Below are 23,368 nucleotides of genomic sequence, written 5' to 3'. Positions count from 1 at the left end.
GAGAATCTTCCCGATCCAGGGATGGAACCCACATTTCTTATGTCTCTTGCACTGGCAGGTGGATTCTTTACCACTAGCGCCACCATACTTCAGTAAAATAAAATCACAAAACCACAACCAACCAACCAAAAAAAAAAAAAAAAGCTTTAAAAAACTGAAAGGTCAAGAAGGCAGACTGGCTCATGACTTGAAGAATGACGTGGCAGTGAGTGCCCTGGGTTTTGTTTGTTTCCTTTTGCTTTGTGTTTTGTTTGGTTTTGCTCTATATATGCCAGACTTTGAGGAAGAAACCAGCAACCTGGAAACACCCATGATCCCAGAAAAACTCCCTTCCCTCCCACAAAAGACCTTGACAAAATCTGCTGTGTCTAACCAGAGGATCAAGAAAGGAGCAACCTGGGAAAACAGACAACCTCTGACAATTACAGCTCTACTCCAGGCAAAAACAGAGATCAAACTCTAGCCCCACCCCTAGCAGCAGAGGCTGAACAGGGAGCTTAGATCTTCTCCCCTCGCCAGGCTGTAACAAGGGGCTCAATTGCTCCCCAAGTTGTGGTGTCAGGAAGGAAGCTGGGACTTTAACCCCAACGGGGCTCACGAATGTCCTGCTCTCACTGTGGTGTCACTGGAGACTTCCACCATCACCTGACAGTAATGAGCACCTTCTCTCCAATGGAGTTGATTCTGTGTGGGTCTAATGAAAAATCAGGACTTTACCATTCAGAGGTAATGAGGTCACCCTACCCAGTGAGGTCACCCCACCCAATGTGAGAGTTGCAGCAGGGCCTCTTCCGAGCTGGGGAGATGTCAGCAGAGGCCTGCTTGGGAACCGACCCCCCTCACCCCTGCACAACAGTACTGAGGATCCGCTCCTCACAGGGTGTCAGTGGAGACTGAGTGGGGACCCTGAACTTCCAACCCCACCTAGCAGTAAAGACGTGGCAACTTTCCCTTCCCCTGTTAAGCCAGTGTCCGAGGGAGCTATTAATATGTGTGCTCAGTAGCTCAGTTGTGTCTGACTCTCTGTGACACCATGGATTTCGCTCACCAGGCTCCTCTGTCCATGGAATATTTCAGGCAAGAATACTGGAGTGGGTTGCCATTTCCTACTCCAGGGGATCTTCCTGACCCAGGGATCAAACTTTCATCTCCTGAATTGGCAGGCAGATTCTTTACCACTGCCCACTTGGGAAGCCCCCTAGTTAAAACAAGTTTAAATAAGATCCAGGGTCTCATAACATAATACCTCAAATGTCCAAATTTCAACTAAAAATCATTCATCATACCAAGAACTAGTGAGATCTCCAAATGAATGAGAGTCAGTAGATGCCCATACCCAGAGGACAGAGACGCTAGATGTATCTGACAAAGATTTCTAAATCCTTCAACAAACATGCTTCCTTGAAGCAAACAAACAAAAAAGTCTCAACAGATAAGTAGAGAGTCTCAGCAAAAGAAAATAACTTTTAAGGGTACAAAAAGCAAATAGAAATCTTAGAATTGAACAACACAATTACACATTCAGGTCCACAAGTCTAGTGGATCCCAGAATTAATTATTGTTTGAAGGAATCACAAGACAGAACAGCCAACTGATATGTCTCAGCCCAAGTTAAAGTTAATTCAGAACCAGTGGACGGGAAGCCCTAGCCAGCTTCTGGCACACTCCTTTTGAAGCAGATACGAGGCAGTTATTCTCAAGGGAATATCTACAAACCATAAGAACTTTCTTATTCTCTCTGGTTACTCAACTGGCCACTATTACAGAGGCCATAGATGGCTTGGAATTACTGGCTGTAAAGGAGGAGCTCCTGAGACTGGTCTCTATATTCTTAAGGCGACATATCCCACTACTTAGATAAATCTCCATCTCAGATTTTCCAGGGTCACCCTGAACTTGACATTGGTGACTCCATGATCCAGGCTTCCCCTCAGGATTTGATTTTGGATAGTAACCCCTGAGAGCTCCATGCTTAGAGCATCTAATGTCCTCCATCCCTGAATGCAAATCTCTGAGGTATGGGACACAGAGCTCCATTCCCAGACCTGATCAATGGCATTCCCTGATCAAAGACAACCTCCCCGGCCTTGCTAGGAATGCATCACACCCCTGGATCACAGCTACCACTGGAGGATGTCACCTCTCTACAACCACAGTGGGCCAGCGTTCTCCACATAATAAGCAACTTTCTGTGACCTTGACTGATGCAGGTCCCCAAAGCACGGTAGTCCTCAGAGATGCCATTAAATTTAAGAAAGGATCTCTATCCTCTCTGAGGAGTTATAGGATATAACGTTGAAGGCAAACAAGTCCACCTTACCCGACCTCTGCCCCCATGCTGATGTGGTCATCTGAATAAACTGTTTCATTATTGAGTATTATATTAGTCTCCTCAACCATAAAATAAGGATAATGATGATGTCTGCTTAGTGACCAAATCGCAGGAATTTTATTGGTTCCTGAATATGACAGTTTTATTGGTCTCACACTTCCATGCCTGTGGACAAAGAATTCAGAGTTACTTCATCAGTGTGTTATAGGCTGGCTAATAAATTCTGTGGAGTTTTATGACCTGTACATGAAAGGCTGGATGTTGGCTCCAGGAGGAGCCAGCAGTTTAGCCCCTTAGCCCAACAGAGGTCAGAAAATCATCAGTAAATAAATGGCAGTGAACTTCTTGAGGGCAGAGGCTGTGTCTTATTAAATATTTTATTCCTGGCATAAACCCAGTGGTTGGCACATTGCAGGTACTAAGTAAATACTCATTTAATGGATGGACAGAAATACTTTGAAAGGGATATCATTGTTACTTGCTTCCTGGAATTGCTTTTCTCTATAACCAGCCTAGGCATTTTTTATTTGCCTTGTTTTTGTATTTTTTTTGTTAACACACCCTTACTGGAGAAAAAGCATCATATGACTATAAATAGAAAATGCACGAAAGTGCCTATGTCAGGTTCATAATTCAAATGCCAGATTATTCTCTTTCTTTATATAAACTAGAAGTAATCAGCACAAATTAAAGGTCCAGCCTTCATTCATAGGCAATCTCCCTAATGCTTTCAGGCAAAAAAATTTTTCTGGTCCACGTAATGGAAGTTTTTGACAATTGAGAAGTATTTTTCTTGGAGATTTTATTATGTATAAGAGGAAAGCCAATAAAAGATGTGTTTACATGTCTGAATTTATATAGATACTCACATGTTTGTAAACTGGTATTAAATCATTGCTCTTAACACACAAAGGGACTTCATAATTTAGGGATGTGTCAAGCCAAAGATTTTAAAAGTACTCTTGCAAAATAGAAGATTTTCCCCCAGAGAAAAACAAGCATGAAAGAACCTCTCAATGAACTGGGGCTTGACTACTAAGAACAAGACAATTCTCTGAACCCCAGAGCTGGCAGGAGGCTTCTTGTGAGCAAGATTGATCAAAATACCTCTCTTCTGCCAGCAATTACTGACAAGAAAAGCAGTTAGGTTTCAAATTGTCCTTGCAGCAACCAGCAACATATTTAGACATGATACCTTTTCCCATCCAACAGTTTTGGTAGTCAAATTTTTCTTAGACTGAAATTTCAATCATAGCTTTCCTTCACATTGACTTCATTGAAAACTGGAAGATATGGACTTTTGAAATGAGAGTGTAGACCTTTCTTTCTGAGGACGGCATCCTACACTGTGAAATAGAAAAAAATCATCCATAAATTCTGTGTTCAAGGTATGAAAAAAAGGTTGCATAGATTTTATTGTTCCTGGTGTTTTGATTAAAGAACAGGCTTCCCCAGTGGCTCAGTGGTATAGAATCGGCCTGCAGTTCAGGAGACACAGGAGATGCAGGTTCAATCCCCGGGTCAGGAAGATCCCCTGGAGGAGGGCATGACAACCCATTTTGGTATTCTTGCCTGGAGAATCTCATGTGTCGGGACCCGCGTTAGGCATTACTGACAAAATAGAGGCACGGCCCTAAACCCCCTCCCTTTGTTCCGCAGGCACGGACCCGGAATGAAGGAGTTAGGCTTTGTGATTCTGACTTGTTTTTCCCTTTCCTCGGCTGAGTTGACTGAAGAGAATATTAAGGTGCTTATTGTTTTTGAGAGGAGCATGAGAAGGCATAAAGCCTTCTGCAGCTGTGCTCAAAGAGTAATTCATAAAGTTAATCACTGACATTTGTTCAAGGACTTTTACAAAAAAAAGTGCTCCAGGGTGAGCACACAGGCCGCAGCTTGAGGCCATGGGAGGGATTGCTATCTGACGCCCATTTGTGAGGAAAGTTTATGGCAAAGGAGTTTGCTGAATTTAGGGCTTAAGAATAATTAAAATAGTTCAAAGCTAAAGATTTAAGGATTGCTGTAATGTTAGCATATTCTACTATAGCTTATAGAAATTAGGGACTTTAGAGATATTATTAGGTAGAAGCCCTTTCTAAGAAATAGTGAGCTTAGGATACTAGGGGCAAACAGGACTTAGAAAGATAAGAATTAAACTGAGGAATGTGGTATGCAGCCCAGACACTAGCATGAGTTACAGTGTATTCACAAGGACACATGAGAAAAAGTAGATAAGAGAATCGCTGAGAAAGGAACTCCTTTTGAGGGGCAACAGTGATTTCTGGAGAAAAATAAATCTGGGTCCATGGGAACTAAAAATATCAAACCTCTGACCTACTGCTTTTGTAAAAGTATAAAAGAGAATCATAAGCTTGAAATAAACAGGCAGTCCAAGTAAAATGAGAGGCTGCCTCAGTTTCTGTCGCTGACACCGCTCACCCCTTCAGCCAGGTTGAATCCCTGGCTGCTGGAGCTGGACTCTGGCAGAGAAGCCTCACAGGCTACAGTCCATGGGGTCTCAAAAGTCGGACACGACTGAAGCGACTGGGCATGCATGCATGCATGAAAGAGCGATAACAAGGTTTATATGACCATGGGATCTCTTCAAATGAATAAAAAGATTCTACAGACGCACATCAGATCAGATCAGCTTCTTTCTTGTTCTTAAAACAGCGAAAAAGATCCTTTCAGGATATGGAAACAGGAGAGCCGTCTTCAGCCTATCCACAGAGTGAGTACGCCACACCCAGTATTATGGGGTACATTCTGTGAGACTGCTCCCCAGGCGTGTGTCTGGGACCAGCCTTAGGGGAGGGAAAGAAGGGCTGCCAGGGGACTTCCCTTGTGGTCCAGTGGCTAAGACTCAGGTCAGGGAACTAGATCCTGCATGCCGAAACTGAGTTTGCAAGCTGCAATGAGGATTGAAGATCGAAGACACAGTGCAGCCAAATAAATAAGCATAAATATTTAAAATGCCACCTGGAGCAGCATCTAGGGCAAAACAGGTTTGGCCCTTAGCCTAAACCTGGGTTCCAAGCTCCGCCCCTCCATTTGTCCCCTTCTGGACACAGAGCCCCTAAAGCTTAAAGCCCTTAGAATTTCCTCAGTGATGAGAATCATAAAGTTGTCTTTTGTTATTTTAATGAAAGACCCCAAGGATGGGGGCTGGTTGCCAGGGAATCAATCAAGTGATCAGAGGATTGGAACTTCCAATCCCACCAAGGGGAGAGGGGCTAAAGATTGAACTGAGTCACCAATAACCAGTGATTTAATCAATCCTGCCTCTGCAATGAAACCCAGAAGGAGAGGAGTCAGAGAGCTTCTGGGCTGGTGAGCATGTGGAGTTCAGGGAGAGTGTTTCCAGCACAAGGGGAGCTCTGCATCCCTTCCCCACCCCTTGTCTTAGGGTATCTTACCCATCGGGCTGTTCCTGAGTTACACCTTTTATAACAAACTGATGATCTTGTAAGTAAAAAATTCTTGAGTTCTATGACCCTTCTAGCAAATTAATGGAACCCAAGGAGAAGTCATTGGCACCTCTGATCTACAGCAATATGTCAGAAGCCCAGGTGCAAGCTGAACTTACAACTGGCTTCTGAAGTTGGAGGTGGGAGCAAGGGCAGTCTTGTAGGACTGAGACCTTAATCTGTGGGGTCTGATTTCCAGGTAGATAGTATCAGAATTGAGTTAAATTATAAGACTCAGCTGGTGTCACAAAACTACTTGAATAGAACAAAACACATACATTGGAATTGGTGTCAGAATTACAGAAGTGTGGCAGGGAATATCTTGAGCTGTTTCTATTTAATCTCACTTAAGAGCAAGTTCAACAAGCTATTTTTTCAATACTTCCCCCGGCTTCCCCACGGGGTGTCTGCCAGGCCTTTGAAAGGAAGGTCATCCATAGAGACTTGCTGAAGACTGAACAAAGCCTGAGGGCATTAGTGGGCATCATTTACGTGGAGCTGTTGCCAGGCAACATGCGGGCTGCGAACCAGGGGAGAGCCTTCCAAGACGCTGATATGCGCCTTCAGTACTGGGTTCGATGGGCCCTGGGGACATGAAGCCTTCACAGATGAGCGCAGGGCATTCTAATGAATTTGAGTTGCCATGGGTGTGTGCTAGGCCTTTGTAGACAAAATAAAGACAGAGGGTTCCATGGCTTGGTAGGGATATGGTTTATAATAGGGTATGTTGTTTATCTCCTTTTTTACAAAAAAGTTTTTTCTTGATGTGGACCATTTTTAAAGTCTTTATTGAATTTATTACAATATTGCTTCAGTCCTATGTTTTGTTTTTTTTGGCCACGAGGTATGTGTGATCTCAGCTCCCTGATCAGGATTGAAATCTCACTTCTTGCATTGGAAAGTGAAGTATTAACCCCTGGATCACTAGGGAAGTCCCTATTTACCTGCTTTTCATCCCAGCTCTGCCAACAACAGAGAGGAGATCAGCATTCTCACACCCTCTCCACAAATGTGAAAATCAGGAACTCTTGGTCTCTGGGTCTGGATGCTTGGTCAGAAGACCCTGCCTCTTGTAGCCTCACCATCTCTGCCCTGGGGAGAGAACCAGGAAATCCCAGTCTCTAAAGTCTGGGTCATAGATACAGAGTCAGTGACTTCCCCAAGTCATAAATATCCATTGGTTCTTTTATTCATTCCAGCAACATCTGCCAAATACCTCTTAGGTGCCATTTAGACAATACAGAAAAAAAGACCCAGGCTTTGCTCTCAAGTTGTTTTCAGGCTGAAATATCCTCCAGGCAAAATGGAACCCAAGATAGGATGTGGGGTTGGAGCCTGGGTGAGACGGAAGGAACTCTTTCCGCACTGACTGATTCAGCAAGTATTTACCGAACACACACTCACAGTGTGCCAGGCTCTGATCTGGAACCTGAGGATGCAGCATGAATGAAGTGGCCAAGCTCACTGCTCTCATGGAGCCAACACTCCAGTTGTGGCAGAGCAGGGGCTGGAGAAAAGGCAGGGGATGCAGAGGAGACACACTATCAGCAAGTCAGCCAAAGGGCAAGCCACTTATTCCGTGGGTCGAGCATCTCATAGGTGCAGGGCAGGCTGTTAGGTGCTGGGATTGTAGACTAGGGAGACACCGATCCGGTCCCCAGGGGTGTTTCCACCAGCGGGAGGAGCTTGTCCATAGGCGCAGAGCAAACAGTGGGGCTGTTTGGTGGCAATCAAGCCATTCAGTAGAAATGGGGCATAGGGCATGGCGATGCAGGAGGCGCCCTCTTTTAATTATAAAATTCATCCTTTGCACAATCTGGGGCAAAGAGTCTTTCTTTGAAACTTAATATAAACCCTCTTGAAGTATTTATTGGGGTAGACATTTGGGAACAAATTGTAGGTATCAGCTGAGTACAAAAGAGCATCATTCAACCTAAGGCGTGGCTCTTGTTGCCTAAAATACAAACCAAAAATAAGAGTTTCTAATACTCTAAATTCAATTCAATTCCTCCCTCCCTTTCTTCCTTCTTCCTTCTTTCCTTCCTTACTTCCTTCTCTTACCTGACCCCATTCCTAGAAATTAGTGAAAATAAAAACAAGCATAGGATCTGAAGGGGCTTTCCCGATAGCTCAGCAGTAAAGCATCCACCTGCAATGCAGGAGACATGGGAGGCATGGGTTTGATCCCTGGGTTAGGAAGGTCCCCTGGAGAAGGAAAGGCAGCCCACTCCAGTATTCTTGCCTGCAGAATTCCATGGACAGAGGAGTCTGGTGGGCCAAAGTCCATAGGGTCGCAAAAGAGTCAGACATACTGAGCACCCACGTACGTAGGACCTGAAAGTGTCAAAGTGAATAGAACTAGGATCTGCCCTCTTAGGTGTGGTCAGAAACTAATTGACTAATGTTTACCAAATGTCAGAACATTCCTGAATAAAAGGCCCTGTATAAGTTCAAAGTCTTGATAGTTATTTTGATGATTACTATAATTTGTAAGACTTAGCCATAACTCTCTTCCCAAGAGGATGAAGTCAACACTTTTGGAAAAAGGAAGCAGGCCAGGGACTCTATATAAGGGGAGATGGGCTGATGGGCTCTAGGAACAAGAGCTCACTGAAGACAGGTGAGTGGTGGAACCCTGCTCAGGCCTATTTTGTATGAAAAACTGATAAACTGATAATGATTGTGAGTCTGCTGCTAAGTAAATAAGAAAAGCTGGAGTCAGAGAAAACTCAAGAATCTTGCAAGGAAAACCCAAGTTGTAAAAGATTATATAGATGATAGAATGATTTTTTAAATAATACTTACACATGTTTAGGTTTCTTTTAATTAAAAAATGTATTAATAGTTACTTTTGGATTTGTTGTTGTTTAGTTGCTAAGTTCTGTCCAACTCTTTTGCGACCCCATGGACTGTAGTCCACCAGGATTTTCTGTCCATAGGATCTCCCAGGCAAGAATACTGGAGTTGGGTGGCATTTCCTACTCCAGGGGATCTTTCCAGACCAGAGACCAAACCTGCATCTCCCGTATTGGCAGGTGGATTCTTTGCTGCTGAGCCACCAGGGAAGGGACCATGGGCAAGAGAAAAAAATGGAGAGCAGAAAAATGTGTGCATTTAACAGGAACTGTGGTGGGCCAAGTGGGATGTCTTCTTTTGTGGATTCAAAGCCAAAAGACAGAGCTGTTTGTATTTTTCCAGATGTAACCCCACCCACCTTAAGTGAGGCTGCTTTAACAAACTCCTGTCTTCTCTGGAGGCTGTGAAAGATCGAAGGCCAACAAGTCTAACACCATAAACTTGGCAATGTCCAAGAGTCAAAGACTGGACAGGCTTGAAGAGTCTTGGGTGGAAGAGAGACCACAATCTATTGGACTTGATTGTTGTTCAGAATAGGATATTCCTTAAGACTTCCCTGGTGGTCCAGTGGTTAAGACTTCATGCTTCCACTGCAGGGGAAGTGGATTCAACCCCTGGGTGGGGAACTAAGATCCTGCACGCTGCGTGGTGTAGCGAAAAAAAAAAAAAAAAAAACTAGCATGGGATATTCCTGGGACAATCCTCAGCACTGGGAGAGAAACTTCCTAGAGTTCTCAACTCTGGAAATCCCAGATAGGGAAAATGAGGAAAGCAGGCACGAGGGCCAAAGGGAGAGAAAGAACTCCCTCCTAGATTTCTATCGACCAGGAAAGGATTTGCCTGCAGAGAGTGAAAAGAGCTTGAGCCTTCCAGGCTGGTTCCTTGCTCACCAGTCCAAATTCACTAAATACATATTTTCACAGAGCATGCCAAAATGCAACTCTGCAAAAAATGAGCTTAGAAAGCGGCTTATGTTTGACTTGAGAAAACGTGGTCCTAATGGCAGAAACATTCTCTATGTGTGACTGTCATTGCTGTTATCTTAATTTTAAGGCCTGTTGGTGCATAGCAGTCTGTGGGAAATGTGAGGGAGTGTGCGAGGAGGGAGGGAAAGAGGAGATGGTAAGACATGATGCTGCTATCGGTAGAAAGGCCTGTCAGTAAGCAAGAGACCCGACTCAGCATTAAAGCCAGGGCCAGGGTGTATAGAGAAGTTCTCAATCCCTCCAGGACCAATGGGGTGGGGCACAATGGGGCAGGGCCACCTCCATCTCCCAGCACCTTAGAATGTTAACATGGCACCTTTTCCAGGCAGGTTGGAAGGCCCCAAAGACCTGGGATGCCTGTGTTCAAGATTTATGGGGAAAATCTGGGAGAACATTTGTGGAAAATAGATGAGGGCTCTCTGGTGAGAGAAGTGCAAAGACCTTTATTTCCACTTTTTCAAGAAACATTGTTTAACTGAGGAGGAAATGGTCTATGATGCCTTACAGATCTAAACCTGCTTTAAGAATTACAAAGTGCTCAGTGGAGGGAGGGTGAGGGAAGGCCACAGGACCTAACCTGACCCCCAGGGGTGTTGAGGTTGTCAGTTTCCAGGGCACTCCCCAGTTTGACACCCTCATGCTGTCTGTCACTGTTTTGCTTTCAGGAAGGGAGAAGAGGGTTGCCATGCTTGGCATCACAAATGACCTGACACTTTGATAGTGGTTCCAAGTGGTGGAAGCCACAGGGTGTGACCAGATCAGTGCTGGGCGACCTGTGGACAGTCCTCACATACACTCCAGTGATGCCTCAACACTCTTTTCTGAGCATAGACTACTTTTTGGCACCTGGAAAGTTGGGTCACAGAGCTTGGGTTGCTTCACTATCCTGTGCTGACATCTCATTGTCACTTCTTGCTCCTTCCTGATATAATTGGAACAAAAAAAGAAGAAAGTGACTCTGTGTTCCTAAGTCATTGGCATGTGTGTTTACATAGTCTCTTTGCATTCAAGAGAGTACTCAACAAAGACATTTAGTTCCGTGATTGGGAAATGAGACAAGCTTTCATACTGCAATAAAAGCTAAGTTCTTCTACTTTGGTTTCCAAGAAGAAGTATCTGTGCTCCTTGGAAAAGCAGTAAAAAGAGTAAAATACTCAGGCTTTAGCAACTGGATGCAAGCAGTGTTTTTTTCTGACGGGTCCTTTCCAGAAAGCCGTGAGAAGCCCAGAAAGACACACTTTCGTGAAACTATGAGCTTGTCCTGCACCTACATGGCTCTTTATTCTTTTTCCTGGGCTGGAGTGTCCTCTTTCATTCAGTGCTGGGGGCTCAGTGGCTGATTCCTGTTAGGTGACTGAATCTGAGAGTTCCTGCAGACACAGCTACGATTCCAAGTTCCTGTATCTTTCTGGTGTTTTGGACTCAGCACGACATTTTCTGCTCAACTAAGGGAAATCAAATAGACCATCTTGATATTGTAGGGAAGAAACATGAAAAGCATGGCTTTTTGTTTGTTCAAATAACTTTCTTAATACCTCTTCTTCATCTTGGGACATATTCTCTTCCTGGGTGTTTAGAAGGAACTGCCCAAAAGACTAACTTTCAAACAAAAAAGATGAAAAGAGCATTACAAAATTGCTGAGTACATATTTATACTCACAGTCTACTAGTAATGATAGTAATAATTCAAAATGATGGTAGCCAAGCTCAGCTGACCAAAGGAGATGCTGGGAGGAGCTTGCAGTGGGAGGGGTTGGTGGAAGGTGGAGGCTTTGGGGCAGGTGGCTGGCTCTTCAGGCATTCCCTGGGGTCACCAGCAAGTTGTCCTGGGTGGCATTTGTGAATTCATTTAGTAGCTACTAGGGGAACCAGGGCTCTTTATACATGAGGAAGATGATTAGAATAATGATTGGGATGAGAATGAACTTGAGAGCAACTGGTCGATGGTGACCAGTTGTCTGATCTCTTGTCTGCCGAGCCCACTCTGAGTTCAATCCCGGACCTTGATCATGACCTGACTTCACAGGGGTTTAACCTTGCTGGCGGAAATAGCCTGTTTATTGGTATCCCCAGGCTCTGGCCCAGGTCTGTTCTTGCCTAGGCAGACGGAGAACAAGGAACATGACTCAAGGTGACCAAAAGGGTCTGAGATGCCCAGGCTATGGGCTTAGAGGAGTGGGAATGTCTTCCAGCTCCTTCTTTGTTTTTCTTTTTTAATTAGAGGATAATTACTTTACAATATTATCATGGCTTATGCCATACATCAACACGAATCAGCCATAGGTATACATATGCTCTTCCCTCTTGAACATCCCTCCCACCTTCCTCTCCATCCCACCCCTCTAGGTTGTTACAGAGCACTGGTTCTGGGTTCCCTGAATCATACAGCAAATTCCCACTGGCTATCTATTTTACATATGGTAATGCATATGTAAAATGCCATTCTCTCAGATCATTCCACCCTCTCCTTCTCCCACTGTTTCCAAGTCTGTTCTTTATGTCTGTGTCTCCTTTGCTGCCCTGAAAGTAGGATCATCAGTACTATCTTTCTAGACTCCACATATGTGCATTAACATAAAATATTGTTTTTCTCTTTCTGACTTCACTCTGTATAATAGGCTCTAGGTTCATCCACCTCATCAGAACTGACTCAAATGCATTCCTTTTTATAGCTCAGTAAGATTGCATTGTGTATATGTACCACATCTTTATCCATCCATCTGTCGATGGATATCTAGGTTGCTTCCATGTCCTAGTTATCCTAAATAGTGCTGCAATGAACAGTCAGATCCTTCTTATAGCAAAGACTACAGCAAGGCACTGAGGAAAGTGTAACCTTTCCTCTAACCTAAAGGAAAAAGACCCCAAGTAAGTGAAATACTAATATAAAACTCTCCTTTTGGTAATTATATTTTGAAATGAGGAGGCTACTAGGATAAGGCACAAACATCAGAAACTTCCTTTTCAAGATCTGTAGTCAGGTCACCATGTTTCTCCATGTTGAGAACCAGAGTTTCTTGGTTTCTTGAAAGAATCAGTATTCTGTAGCTTGACAGTCTGTTGAGTCTCTGTAGGCTGAGCAGGAGTCTCATAACTTTTAATTAAAAGCACAGATGGAGCACATGTCCCAGTTCAACTTATTTCATTCTGATTCCAATAATTAATTTTCTTATTCAGACATAGGGACATGGTCTGAAGGGACACTTCATTCTTTTCACACCTTTCCATAGAAACAGTACATAGTGTGATGATGACAATTGATATTTCACATCTTCAAGCTATTTTCTATTTAAAAATCATTTCAGGATCTGTGGTGCCAAGTCACTGATTTGTCTGTGCTGTGGCTGCTTCTGGGCCTCCTTGTCCTTACAGGTGAGTGTGCTTCATTTTCCCAGATGACCTTGGAGATGGGAAAGATAAGCATGGGAATACAGTGGTATTTCTGATACTTAAAACTGCAGTCGAAAAAAATCTGCATTTTTCCCCCAAGCTGTTCAACAAATCCTGGGGTTGGTGAGCCATCCACACTCTCTTCCCAGATGCCTCACAAAAGAAGGGAGTTCTCCAGAACGAGGGGTGGGCCTACAGCAGCATTGCTTGAGGCCAGACTTTAAATCTATACCATTGAACAATGCTCACTGTTCCTCTATAAAAATTCTTTCACCGAAAGTACTTATTGAATTTATTAATAGGCCATATATTTCTACAGAAGGATTAAGGTGATTTATCACTGTAAAACTAATGTAATTCAATAGAAAACGAGCATTTTGGGGATCAAGGAGATGTGATTCAGTTAACCACGGAGGCTGACATTGTTGCTATGCTTGAATTTCAGATTTGGTCCTAAGGTTCCTTGCAACTGGGGCAAAGAGGAAAAGGTCATGTTTTTTGACAAAGAAAAAGAGGAAGCATAGTGTCTTAAGAGACGCATTTTTTTTTTCCCTAGACCTGAAATTTAAAAATTTCTCAAATGGGGCCAGCTTTACATTTATTCCTTTCTTTCTTGACCCACCAATTCAAGAAATTTGAAAAAAAAATTTTACAAGGAATTTTGGGACTATAAGAAACTAGGGAAGAGGAGACAGATGGTGGAATAGAAGGATGTGAGCTCGCCTCTTCTTATGGAAACACCAAAATCACAACTAATTGGTGAGCAGGCATCAACAGAAAATGCTAGAACCTATCAAAAAAGCTATCCTACATCCAAAGACAAAGAAGGAGCCACAGTGAGATGGTGGGGGGCATAATCTGATAAAATCAAATCCCATACACGCCAGGTGGGTGACCCACAAACTGGAAAAGAATCATGCCACCAAAGTTCTCTCACCCGGAATGAAAATTCTGAGCCCATGTCAGGGTCCCCAGCTTGGGAGTCTGGCAATGGGAGGAGGAACCCCCGGTGAATTTGCCTTTGAAGGTCAGTGGGGTTTGATTGCAGGAATTCCATAGGACTGGGGAAAACTGAAACTCCACTCTTGGAGGGGGTACATAAGGTCTCGTGCACACCAGGCATCGGGGTAAAATGCAGTGACCTCATCAGAGATGGGGTCAGACTCACCTGCTAATGCTGGATGGTCGCCTGTGGAGGTAGGGGGAGCGGCTCACTATGAAGACAAGGACACTGGTGGCCGCAGTCCTTGGTATGAGCCCTCTTGGACCTGGCCCCACCCAACAGGTGGTCGGCTCCAATTCTGGGATGTCTCAAGCCAAACAACCAACAGAGTGGGAACACAGCTCCACGCATCAGCAGACAGGCTGCTTAAAGTTGTCCTGAGCACACAGCTGTCCGACAAACTATACTCTCTGACACATCCCTGTCCACCACCAGAAAGACAAGACCCAATTCCACCCACCAGTGGGCAGGTTCCCGTCCCTCCCACCAGGAAGCCTGCACAAGCCTCTTAGCCTCATCCACCAGGGGGCAGACGACAGGAACTACATTCCTGCAGCCCACACATCAGAAACCGCGATCACAGAAAGTTAGACAAAATCAGAGAGCAGAGGAGTATGTTCCAGACGAAGGAACAAGACAAAGCCCCAGGAGAACAACTGAAGTAGAGTGAGTGGAAAGAGGCAATCTACCTGAAAAGTAATTCACAGTAATGATAAGAAAGATGACCTAAGACCTTAGAAAAACAATGGAGGCACAGATCAAGAAGATACAAGAAATATTTAATAGAGACCTAGAAGAAATAAAGAGCGAACAGAGGTGAACAGTGCAATAACTGAAATGAAAAATACACTAGAAGGAATCAATAGCAGAATAACTGAGGCAGAAGAAGAGATAAATGAGCTGGAAGGCAGAATGGTGGAAATCACCACTGCAGAACAGAATAAAGAAAAAAGAATGAAAAGAAATGAGAACTGTCTAAGAGATCTCTGTGAAAACATTTAATGCACCAACATTCACATTATTGGGGTCCTAAAAAGAGAAGAGAGAGCAAGAGAAAGGACCTGAGAAAATATTTAAAGAGACAATAGCTGAAAACTTTCCTAACATGGGAAAGGAAGCAGTAACCCAAGTCCAGCAATAGCAGAGTCTATGGAGGAATATGCTGCTGACATACAGTAATCAAACTGACAAAAATTAAAGACAAAGAAAAAATACTAAAAGCAACAAGGGAATAGTAATAATGTACAAGGGAACTTACATAAGATTATCAGCTGATTTCTCAGCAGAAACTCTGCAGGCTAGAAAGGCATGATATATTTAAAGTGATGAAAGGGAAGAAACTACAACCAAGAATACTCTACCCAGCAAGGCTCTCATTCAGATCAAACTAAGAAATCAAAAGCTTTACAGACAAGAGAATTTGGCACCATCAGACCAGCTTTGCAACAAATCCTAAAAGAACTTCTCTAGGTGGAGAAGAGAAGGCCACAACTAGAAAAACAAATTACAAATAGAAAAGCTCACCTGTAAAGGCAAACACACAGTAAAGGTAGGAAATCACCTGTACACAAATATGATATCAGAACCAGCAAGTGTGAGAAAAGGAGTGCACGTATGCAGGATGTTGGAAATGCATCTGAAATTAGAAGACAGCAACTTAAAACAATCTTGTTTATATACTGCTATATCGAAATCTCATGGTAACTGCAAACTAAGAATCCACAGTAGGTACGCACACACAAAAGAAAAAGGGATCTAAACATAACATCACAGTAGAAGAGAACAAAAGAGGAAGGGAACAAAAAGGAGCTACAGAAACAAATCCAAAACAATTAACAAAATGGTAGTAAGAACATGGTGGTGGTGGTGGTTCAGTAGCTAAGTCGTGTCCAACTCTTGCAACCCCATCGACTGCAGCCTGCCAGGCTCTTCTGTCCATGGGATTCTCCAGGCAAGAATACTGGAGTGAGTCACCATTTCCTTCTCCAGGGGATCTTCCTGACCCAGGGTCGAACCCACAGACACACATCTCCTGCATTGCAGGTGGATTATTTTATCACTGAGCCACCAGAGAAGCCCTACGTATTGATAATTACCTTTAACATAAATAGATTAAACGCTCCAACCGAAAGACACAGACTGGGTGAATGAATACAAACACAAGATCCATACAGATGTTATCTACAAGTGATTCGCTTCAGATCTAGGAAAACATACAGACTGAAACTGAGAGGATGAAAAAAGGTATTCCACGAAAATGAAAATCAAAAGAAAGCTGGAGTGGCAATATTCACATCAGACAAAATAGACTTTAAAATAAAGACTGTTACAAGAGAAACAAAAGGAACTTTGGGGAGCGTATCATATAATGTGACTAGGAAGAGGCTACAGGGCAAAGAATAATGAGTAGCACAACCAACTACTATTAAGGGTATTTGTCACCAATTATAAAGATAAAAGTGCACTGATTAAAAAATAAACAAGACAATGTTGGCTTATTTAATTTTTAGTACACTCATAAAACATCAAGTCACTTCATTTCCTCATTTCTCTTAGGTTGCTCATTGAAAGTTTTTAAAGTAGTATTTATTCTAAAATACCTGTATTTTCATATGTCAACCCCATGAAGTTCTTAATAAGAAAACAGAGCTTTAAAATGCATTTACATAAACCTACAATGGGTTTCCCAGGTGGTGCTAGTGGTAAAGAACCCGTCAGCCAATGCAGGAGACGTAAGAGACACAGGTTCAATCCCTGGGTTGGGAAGATCCCCTGGAGGAAGATCAAGCCACCCCAGTGTTCTTGCCTGGAGAATCCCATGGACAGAGGAGCCTGGCAGGCTACAGGCCTGACTACATGACTGAGTGACTTAGCACACAAACCTACAGTACATAGACGATGATGTGCAACAGATATACTTCCCAAAACCTGCATATCATGAAGATTTGATGACATAATCCAATTTAGTCAAAGACGAAATAAATAAAAAAGAGTAATCTAATGCGAGGTCCTTACAAGCTGATAGCAGTGAGATGATTCTGTCAAGAGGCAGTCTCCTGCTCTCTGTAGGTAACTTGTTGCTGGCTCATGTGCCCTCCTGATATGAACTATAAATTCTAGGGAATGCTTGCCCCTTCAGTGACTAGAATGGGAGTTAGAGACGGAAGGGCAAAGAGAGGAAAGGGAAGAAGAAGGAAGAGGAAGCCTGCTGCAGAGACCTGGTCCTGGACCTCACAATGAATCCTCCCCTCTTTTCTGTCTTAGGCTCCCACCTAGAAGTGTGCCCTAGAGCAGGGGAAGCCAACTTGGAGTCCAGTTTGCCAGCTGTGCCTTCACTTTGACTCTGGGTTGAGCTCTCAGGGAGATCAGGCTTCACACTGTGTGTTTCTCCAGAGCAAGCACAAGTATCTCCCCAGACTACAGAGTTAGGAGTATGAGGGAGAAGCTGAGGGCTCACCTAAGACACAAGATGAGGCCTAGCTTATGGGAACGCAGGATCTCTGCTCTGATTCCAAGATACCCACCCAGCAGCACTGTTCAGCTCCAGAGGTGTGTGAGGCTTATAACTCCAACTGTTCCTCAAGTCCATGGGAGAAGAGGTGAGACACTAGTTTCTGTAATCACTTAGTCGCCATACTGTAAATTTCAGAATGCTTTCCATGGCTGCGTGATTTCCACTATCACTGATTTTTGTTCGGTTATTTTTGTTAATATCACTTCGTAATGGACAGAAGTAGGATTAGAACTCCTAGTCCAGTGTCTCAGACTGGCGCTTGCTCCATTTGTAGCTTCATCGGAAAGCAGCAGTTGGGGATGCTGTGGAGACATCTGGGCCCTCCACACCCCTGGGGCGTCTTGTGGCATCGGAAGGCGTCAAGGCCTGAGCCTCTGCAGTATTCATCATCTTTGTGTCCACCCTGCCTTCCTCCTCTTCTTCCTCTTTCTCTCAGAAGGTGACTCCTTTCAGCAAGGGTGTCTTCCACAGGGCTCTGATGCTTCCCTCAGGAGGCCACCCTACGCCTCTCTGTCCTTTCCCACAGTGCTGATCCTTTCGGCATATCCTTCAGGTCTCTGCTGCCTCCCACAGCCCCGCCTGCCGGAGTGGTGAAGAGGGTACTAGATGTGGGGTCCACAGAGCTTGTCTGAGTGTCTTGGTTCTGGGGCTTCAGCAAGTCACTCAGTTCTCGTGAGTGTCCCCTGGAAGTATAGCACCTACTGTAAGGTGGATGAGAGTGCTTGTGAAACCAGTAAAATAGACTAGCCGGTAAACTAGTATAGATCTTCTTTTGTCATTTCTCATTATTTCTTAAAAGTTTAAGCTCACATGCTTTCTGGGTGTCATTTTAGGGTAGAAAAGTGGGCAGGAGTGAGCGTACCTGTCAGGGAAACTCTCCGAGGACTCCTTGAAGGGTTGGGAGAACTTCTCTCTCACATTCTGTGTGTATGGGAGCTGGTTTTCCTGGGCCCTCTGGGATGCTTAGGGGCCAATGGTGCCTGTGGAATTTCCCAGGTGGGCCAGAGCAGCCCCTGAGAGCCCAGCTGAGGAGCACAAAGGCCACTTCTCTGGGCATAGTGACTCAAGTTCAAAGGAAGAGAATTACAATCTCAGGTCTAGGAATGGCCATCAGGGATTTCAGACCCAAACTTGGACTTCTCAGTCCTAGACCACTGCCTGGGTCCCTGGAGTGTATTTTCTCTCTCCTCTTGAGTTCCTGTTTCAGCACAAGTCACCTCAACATGCCTCCTTCCTTCTATGTTTGCTGTAGGAGTTCGTGCTTCTGAAAGTCTGGCTGAAATTGACATGCCGTCCCTCCTGAGATATATCATACGTACTGTTGGCCAGAAGTACTGCCTGGACCCTGCTGTGATCGCTGGTGTCTTGTCCAGGCAGTCTCATGGCAGCAACATCCTGGCCAATGTGGACGATGTGGGTGATGGAGTCAGGGTGGTACAGGTAACCTGCCATCAGTCATGATATCTCATATGTCACTTCTTACAACCCAAGGGGTTCCTTCACATTTGTTAATTTTTAAAGAAAATATTTATTTATATGGCTGTGCTGGGTCTTAGTTGCAGCATGTGGGATCAAGTTCCCTGACCAGAGATTGAATCTGGGTTCCTTGCGTTGGGAGCATGGCATCTTAGCCACTGGATCACCAGGGAATTCAACGTTCAAAAAATTCAACATTCAAAAAACTAAGATCATGGTATCTGGTCCCATCACTTCATGGCAAATAGATGGGGAAACAATGGAAACAGTGACAGACTTTATTCCCTTGGGCTGCAAAATCAATGCAGATGGTGACTGTAGCCATGAAATTAAAAGATGCTTGCTCCCTGAAAGAAAAGCTATGACAAACCTAGATGGCATATTAAAAAACAGAGGCATCACTTTACTGACAAAGGTCTGTATAGTCAAAGCTACGGTTTTTCCAGTAGTCACGGATGAATGTAAGAGTTGGACCATAAAGAATGCAGAAAGCCAAAGAATTGATGCTTTCAAACTGTGGTTCTGGAGAAGACTCTTGAGAGTCCCTTGGATAGCAAGGAGATCAAACCAGTCATTCCTAAAGGAAATTAACCCTGAATATTCAATGGGACTTTCCTGTAGCTCAGATGTTAAAGACTCTGCCTGCAATGCAGGAGACCTGGGTTCAATCCCTCGATCAGGAAGATTCCCTGGAGAAGGAAATGGCAACACGCTCCAGTATTCTTCCCTGGAGAATTCCATGGACAGAGGAGCCTGGTGGGCTACAGTCCATGGGACTGCAAAGAGTCAGACACGAACGAGCGACTAATACACACATTCATTGGAAGGACTGATGCTGAAGCTGGAGCTCCAATACTTTGGCCACCTAATTCGAAGAGCCAACTCATTGGGAAAGACTGATGCTGGGAAAGACTGAGAAGAGGCAAAGGGGGCGGCAGAGGATGAAATGGTTGGATGGTATCACTGACTCAATGGACATGAGTTTGAGCAAGCTCTGGGACATGGTGAAGGAGAAGAAAGCCTGGCGTGCTGCTCTATGGGGTCACAAAGATATGACTTAGTGACTGAACAACAAGATCACCAGGGAAGTCCTCCCCTCTTTTTATTTCCTTCACATGTATAGTTGCTGATGGCTTCCCTGGATCACAGTTTCACAGAATACAGAGTGAAAGGTGCTCCCTGGAGCTGGAAGAGCCCAGCCCTGCCTGAGAGATGGGACCAGCACTTCTGCCTTGCTTAGAACCATAGTTTCTTCAACCATACCCTATTCTGGATTTCCAATAAGGTGATGGTGCACGAGAGAGACCACAGACTGAGTTCTTGCTCTGTTGTGTTGTAACCATGTGACCTTGGATAAATCACTTACTCCCCCTGGATCTCAGTTTCCTCATAGACAAAATGCAATCTCAGAGAATCATTATGAGGATTCAATGAAACAATGTGAAAAAGTAGTTGATATTTGGTGGATTCTCAACAAATATTGAATTTGTCTTTCCCTTGTCTTCTGTCTACACAATTCTTAGTTGTGAAGATCGATTTCATTTTTGTGCTAATTCTGACCAGTATCACTTACAACCAGATAGAACCTTTCAGGGAATTGTTGAATTCCACTGTTAAATTAACTCTGTGCTGGGGGAACTGGGATGGCAAAAATGACAATGAGGCTTTTTCCTCTGTATTTCACATTATTGTTTTAGTTGTTGAGAAACCTTTAAGTATTGCAGTCATAATTTAAGCTTTCAGGAAAACATATTCCTCAACAACCTTTAAACAGGCTACCCAAAGTATGTGATACTTGACAGTTTAAAGGTCCTTTCAAATACTTTATCTTCTTTTGATCTGGGGACTCACCCAGAAGGGGTTGGAGGGAGTCGGGGAAGACAAGTTATCCATCCTCTACAAGTTAGCAAGTGGATTTGCAAGGACAGAGTCATTGCTGCAAAGTCACCTGAGAGCTGGAAAATGCAGAACTGGGACTGAGGACAGCATTAGTGATGTTATCACCTGCGTCATTTCCCCTGCCCTGTTCTGCCTTCTTTCTAAAATCTCATTCCTGGGGAAAAGGATGCGCCATCTCCTTTGAAGATGAAGAAATAACTCCCCAGAGTCAGACATTTCTCCTGCGTATGGTGAGACACACATGATGTCTAAGAAAAGTCAGAAATAGCTTCAGACGTTCAAATATCTGGAAGAAGAGTTACGAGTACAGATAGAAAAGCCCCTTTCTAACCTGCTGGGGGTGGGGGGAGTTGTTTGCAGCATGGGAGGAGGGCATCAGACTGGTCCCTACACTGTGGCTCCTCTGGTTTCCAGCTGTGTCCGTCACCACTACCCTGAGGCCCTTGCCCCGACTTGTAGCTTTACTATTTCTCCTTGGGGAGATCGAAGGTGGCAATGGTTCTGCCAAAGGAGGAAGAGAGAAAAAGAAGGGAAATGAAAAATAGCCTTGATCCCAGGAAGCCGTGAGACCCACTGCCCCTCTTCCTGCAGGACCCTGGTCTTTATGTCCCACATCCTGGATCAGTGAGGCCCAGGTTTCCTGACTGACTGAAGTCCTGACTGTAAGAATCAAAGAAACCCAGAGGAGGTTCCCAACCTAGACCCCTGACCAGTACCTGAGAGGTGCGTGTTCCCCATGGGTTGGTTTCCCAGCGTGAAATTAACAGGAATGCAATGTAATATGTTGCATCCGAATCCCTCAAACCCCAGTTGCCTCCTGAAAAATAACTCAGAAAGAGAATTTGAGTTAACTGCTGAGCACCCTGCCACGTGAGGAGCTGTGGGGTCTGCATTAACCACCGTCACAAATTCTAGGTGGACTCTGTGCCTACACGGGAGGTCCTGGCTACATCCAAAGCAGCCAGGACCTGAGCTGTGACTTCTGCAACGATGTCCTTGCACAAGCCAAGTACTTCAAGAGACAAGGCTTCGAAAACTTCAGCTCAAACCCAAGATCCCTATCATGTAGCCAGACTCAGCCGTTACACAAATAAAAGTAGCCAATGAGGCCAATAACTGTGAATCTGAGTTTGCCTGAATGTCACCAAAATAACGTGAGTCACATTAAAGAATTATTACCTGCATTTTGTGGTCTGATGTGTGTGTAAATAAAGGGCTGTGTCTCTTTAAAGGTATTTTTATTGGGCTTCCCAGGTGGCTCAGTGGGAAAGAATCTACCTGCCAAGAATCTCCTGCCAAGACACAGCAGACATGGGTTTGGTCCTTGGGTTGGGAAGATCCCCTGGAGAAGGAAATGGCAATCCACTCTAGTATTCTTGTCTGGGAATTCTCATGGACAGAGGAGCCTGGCAGGCTACGGTCCATGGGGTTGCAAGGAGTTGCACGTGACTGAGCATATATGCACACATATACATGTGTATATGCATGAGTTGTGATGTGGATTTCCATGAAATGCTTCCTGTACCTCATTGGCTTGCATTGCTGGATTAGGAAATAAAAATACTAGATTCCAGTTAAATTTGAATTCCAGATAAATGACTTTTTTTTTTAGTCCAAGTCCTATGCAACATTTGGAACACAACCTAGACAGTGTACTAAAAACCAAAGACATCACTTTGCCCAGAAAGGCCCATATAGCCAAGGCTATGGTCTTTCCAGTAGTCATGTATGGATGTGAGAATTGGACCATAAAGAAGGCAGAGAGCCAATCACCAAAGAATTGATGCTTTCAAACTGTGGTACTGGAGAAGAGTTTTGAGAGTCCCTTGGAGATCAAACCAGTCAATCCTAAAGGAAATCAACCCTGAATACTCACTGAAAGGACTGATGCTGAAACTGAAACTCCAGTATTTTGGCCACCTGGTGCAAAGAGCTGACTCATTGGAAAAGACCCTGATGCTGGGAAAGATTGAAGACAAAAGGAGAAGAGGGCAACAGAGGATGAGATGGTTGGATGGTATCACTGATTCAATGGACATGAACTTGGGAAACTCCAGGAGATGGTGAGGGACAGGAAGGCCTGGGGTGCTGCAGTCCATGAGGTTGCAAAGAACTGGACATGACTTGGTGACTGAACAACAGATGTTGTCTATCTGAAATTCAAATATAACCGGACATTTGGTTATTGTGTCTGGCAACCCTATCACTGATTTCTTTGAAAAAATTCATAGTTTCAAAATTTTATTGAAAACTTTTAATGAGAAAAAGGGTAAGAGGGTGGCCAGACCCATCTGGCTGGGGGGAATAGCTTTGAAACAGTAGGGAAGGTGGCAAAGCACAATTTTTTTTTTTTTTAAATAACATAGTCATTGGGAATATAACAAAAACTAGTTAGAACCAACTAGGTCCAAGAGTGTGAACATTTTACTTCCGGTACACCCTGATACT

General features: G+C 44.1%; 1 protein-coding gene and 1 long non-coding RNA gene across 2 annotated transcripts; both read left to right on the top strand.

Annotated features, from left to right (window-relative positions):
* The first annotated feature begins 4,725 nt into the window (after window positions 1–4,725).
* LOC112448740 (uncharacterized) lies at window positions 4,726–16,559 on the top strand. The gene is made up of 3 exons (XR_003037082.2): window positions 4,726–5,060; window positions 12,944–13,010; window positions 13,474–16,559. It is a non-coding gene; the product is annotated as an uncharacterized lncRNA (long non-coding RNA).
* Window positions 16,560–17,464: 905 nt separating this feature from the next.
* On the top strand, window positions 17,465–22,462 carry LYG1 (lysozyme g1). Its single transcript, XM_024999717.2, is given in 6 exon segments — window positions 17,465–17,630; window positions 17,763–17,924; window positions 18,798–18,962; window positions 20,950–20,964; window positions 21,512–21,643; window positions 21,836–22,462. Coding segments are annotated over 6 exon segments (819 nt in total). The 3' UTR covers window positions 22,015–22,462.
* The last annotated feature ends 906 nt before the right edge of the window (window positions 22,463–23,368 follow it).

The sequence above is a fragment of the Bos taurus genome, chromosome 11 (genome assembly GCF_002263795.3).
Source record: "Bos taurus isolate L1 Dominette 01449 registration number 42190680 breed Hereford chromosome 11, ARS-UCD2.0, whole genome shotgun sequence".
Taxonomy (NCBI): domain Eukaryota; kingdom Metazoa; phylum Chordata; class Mammalia; order Artiodactyla; family Bovidae; genus Bos; species Bos taurus.
Note: the sequence above shows the minus strand (reverse complement) of the source record. Positions and strands in the feature narration are given on the sequence as shown.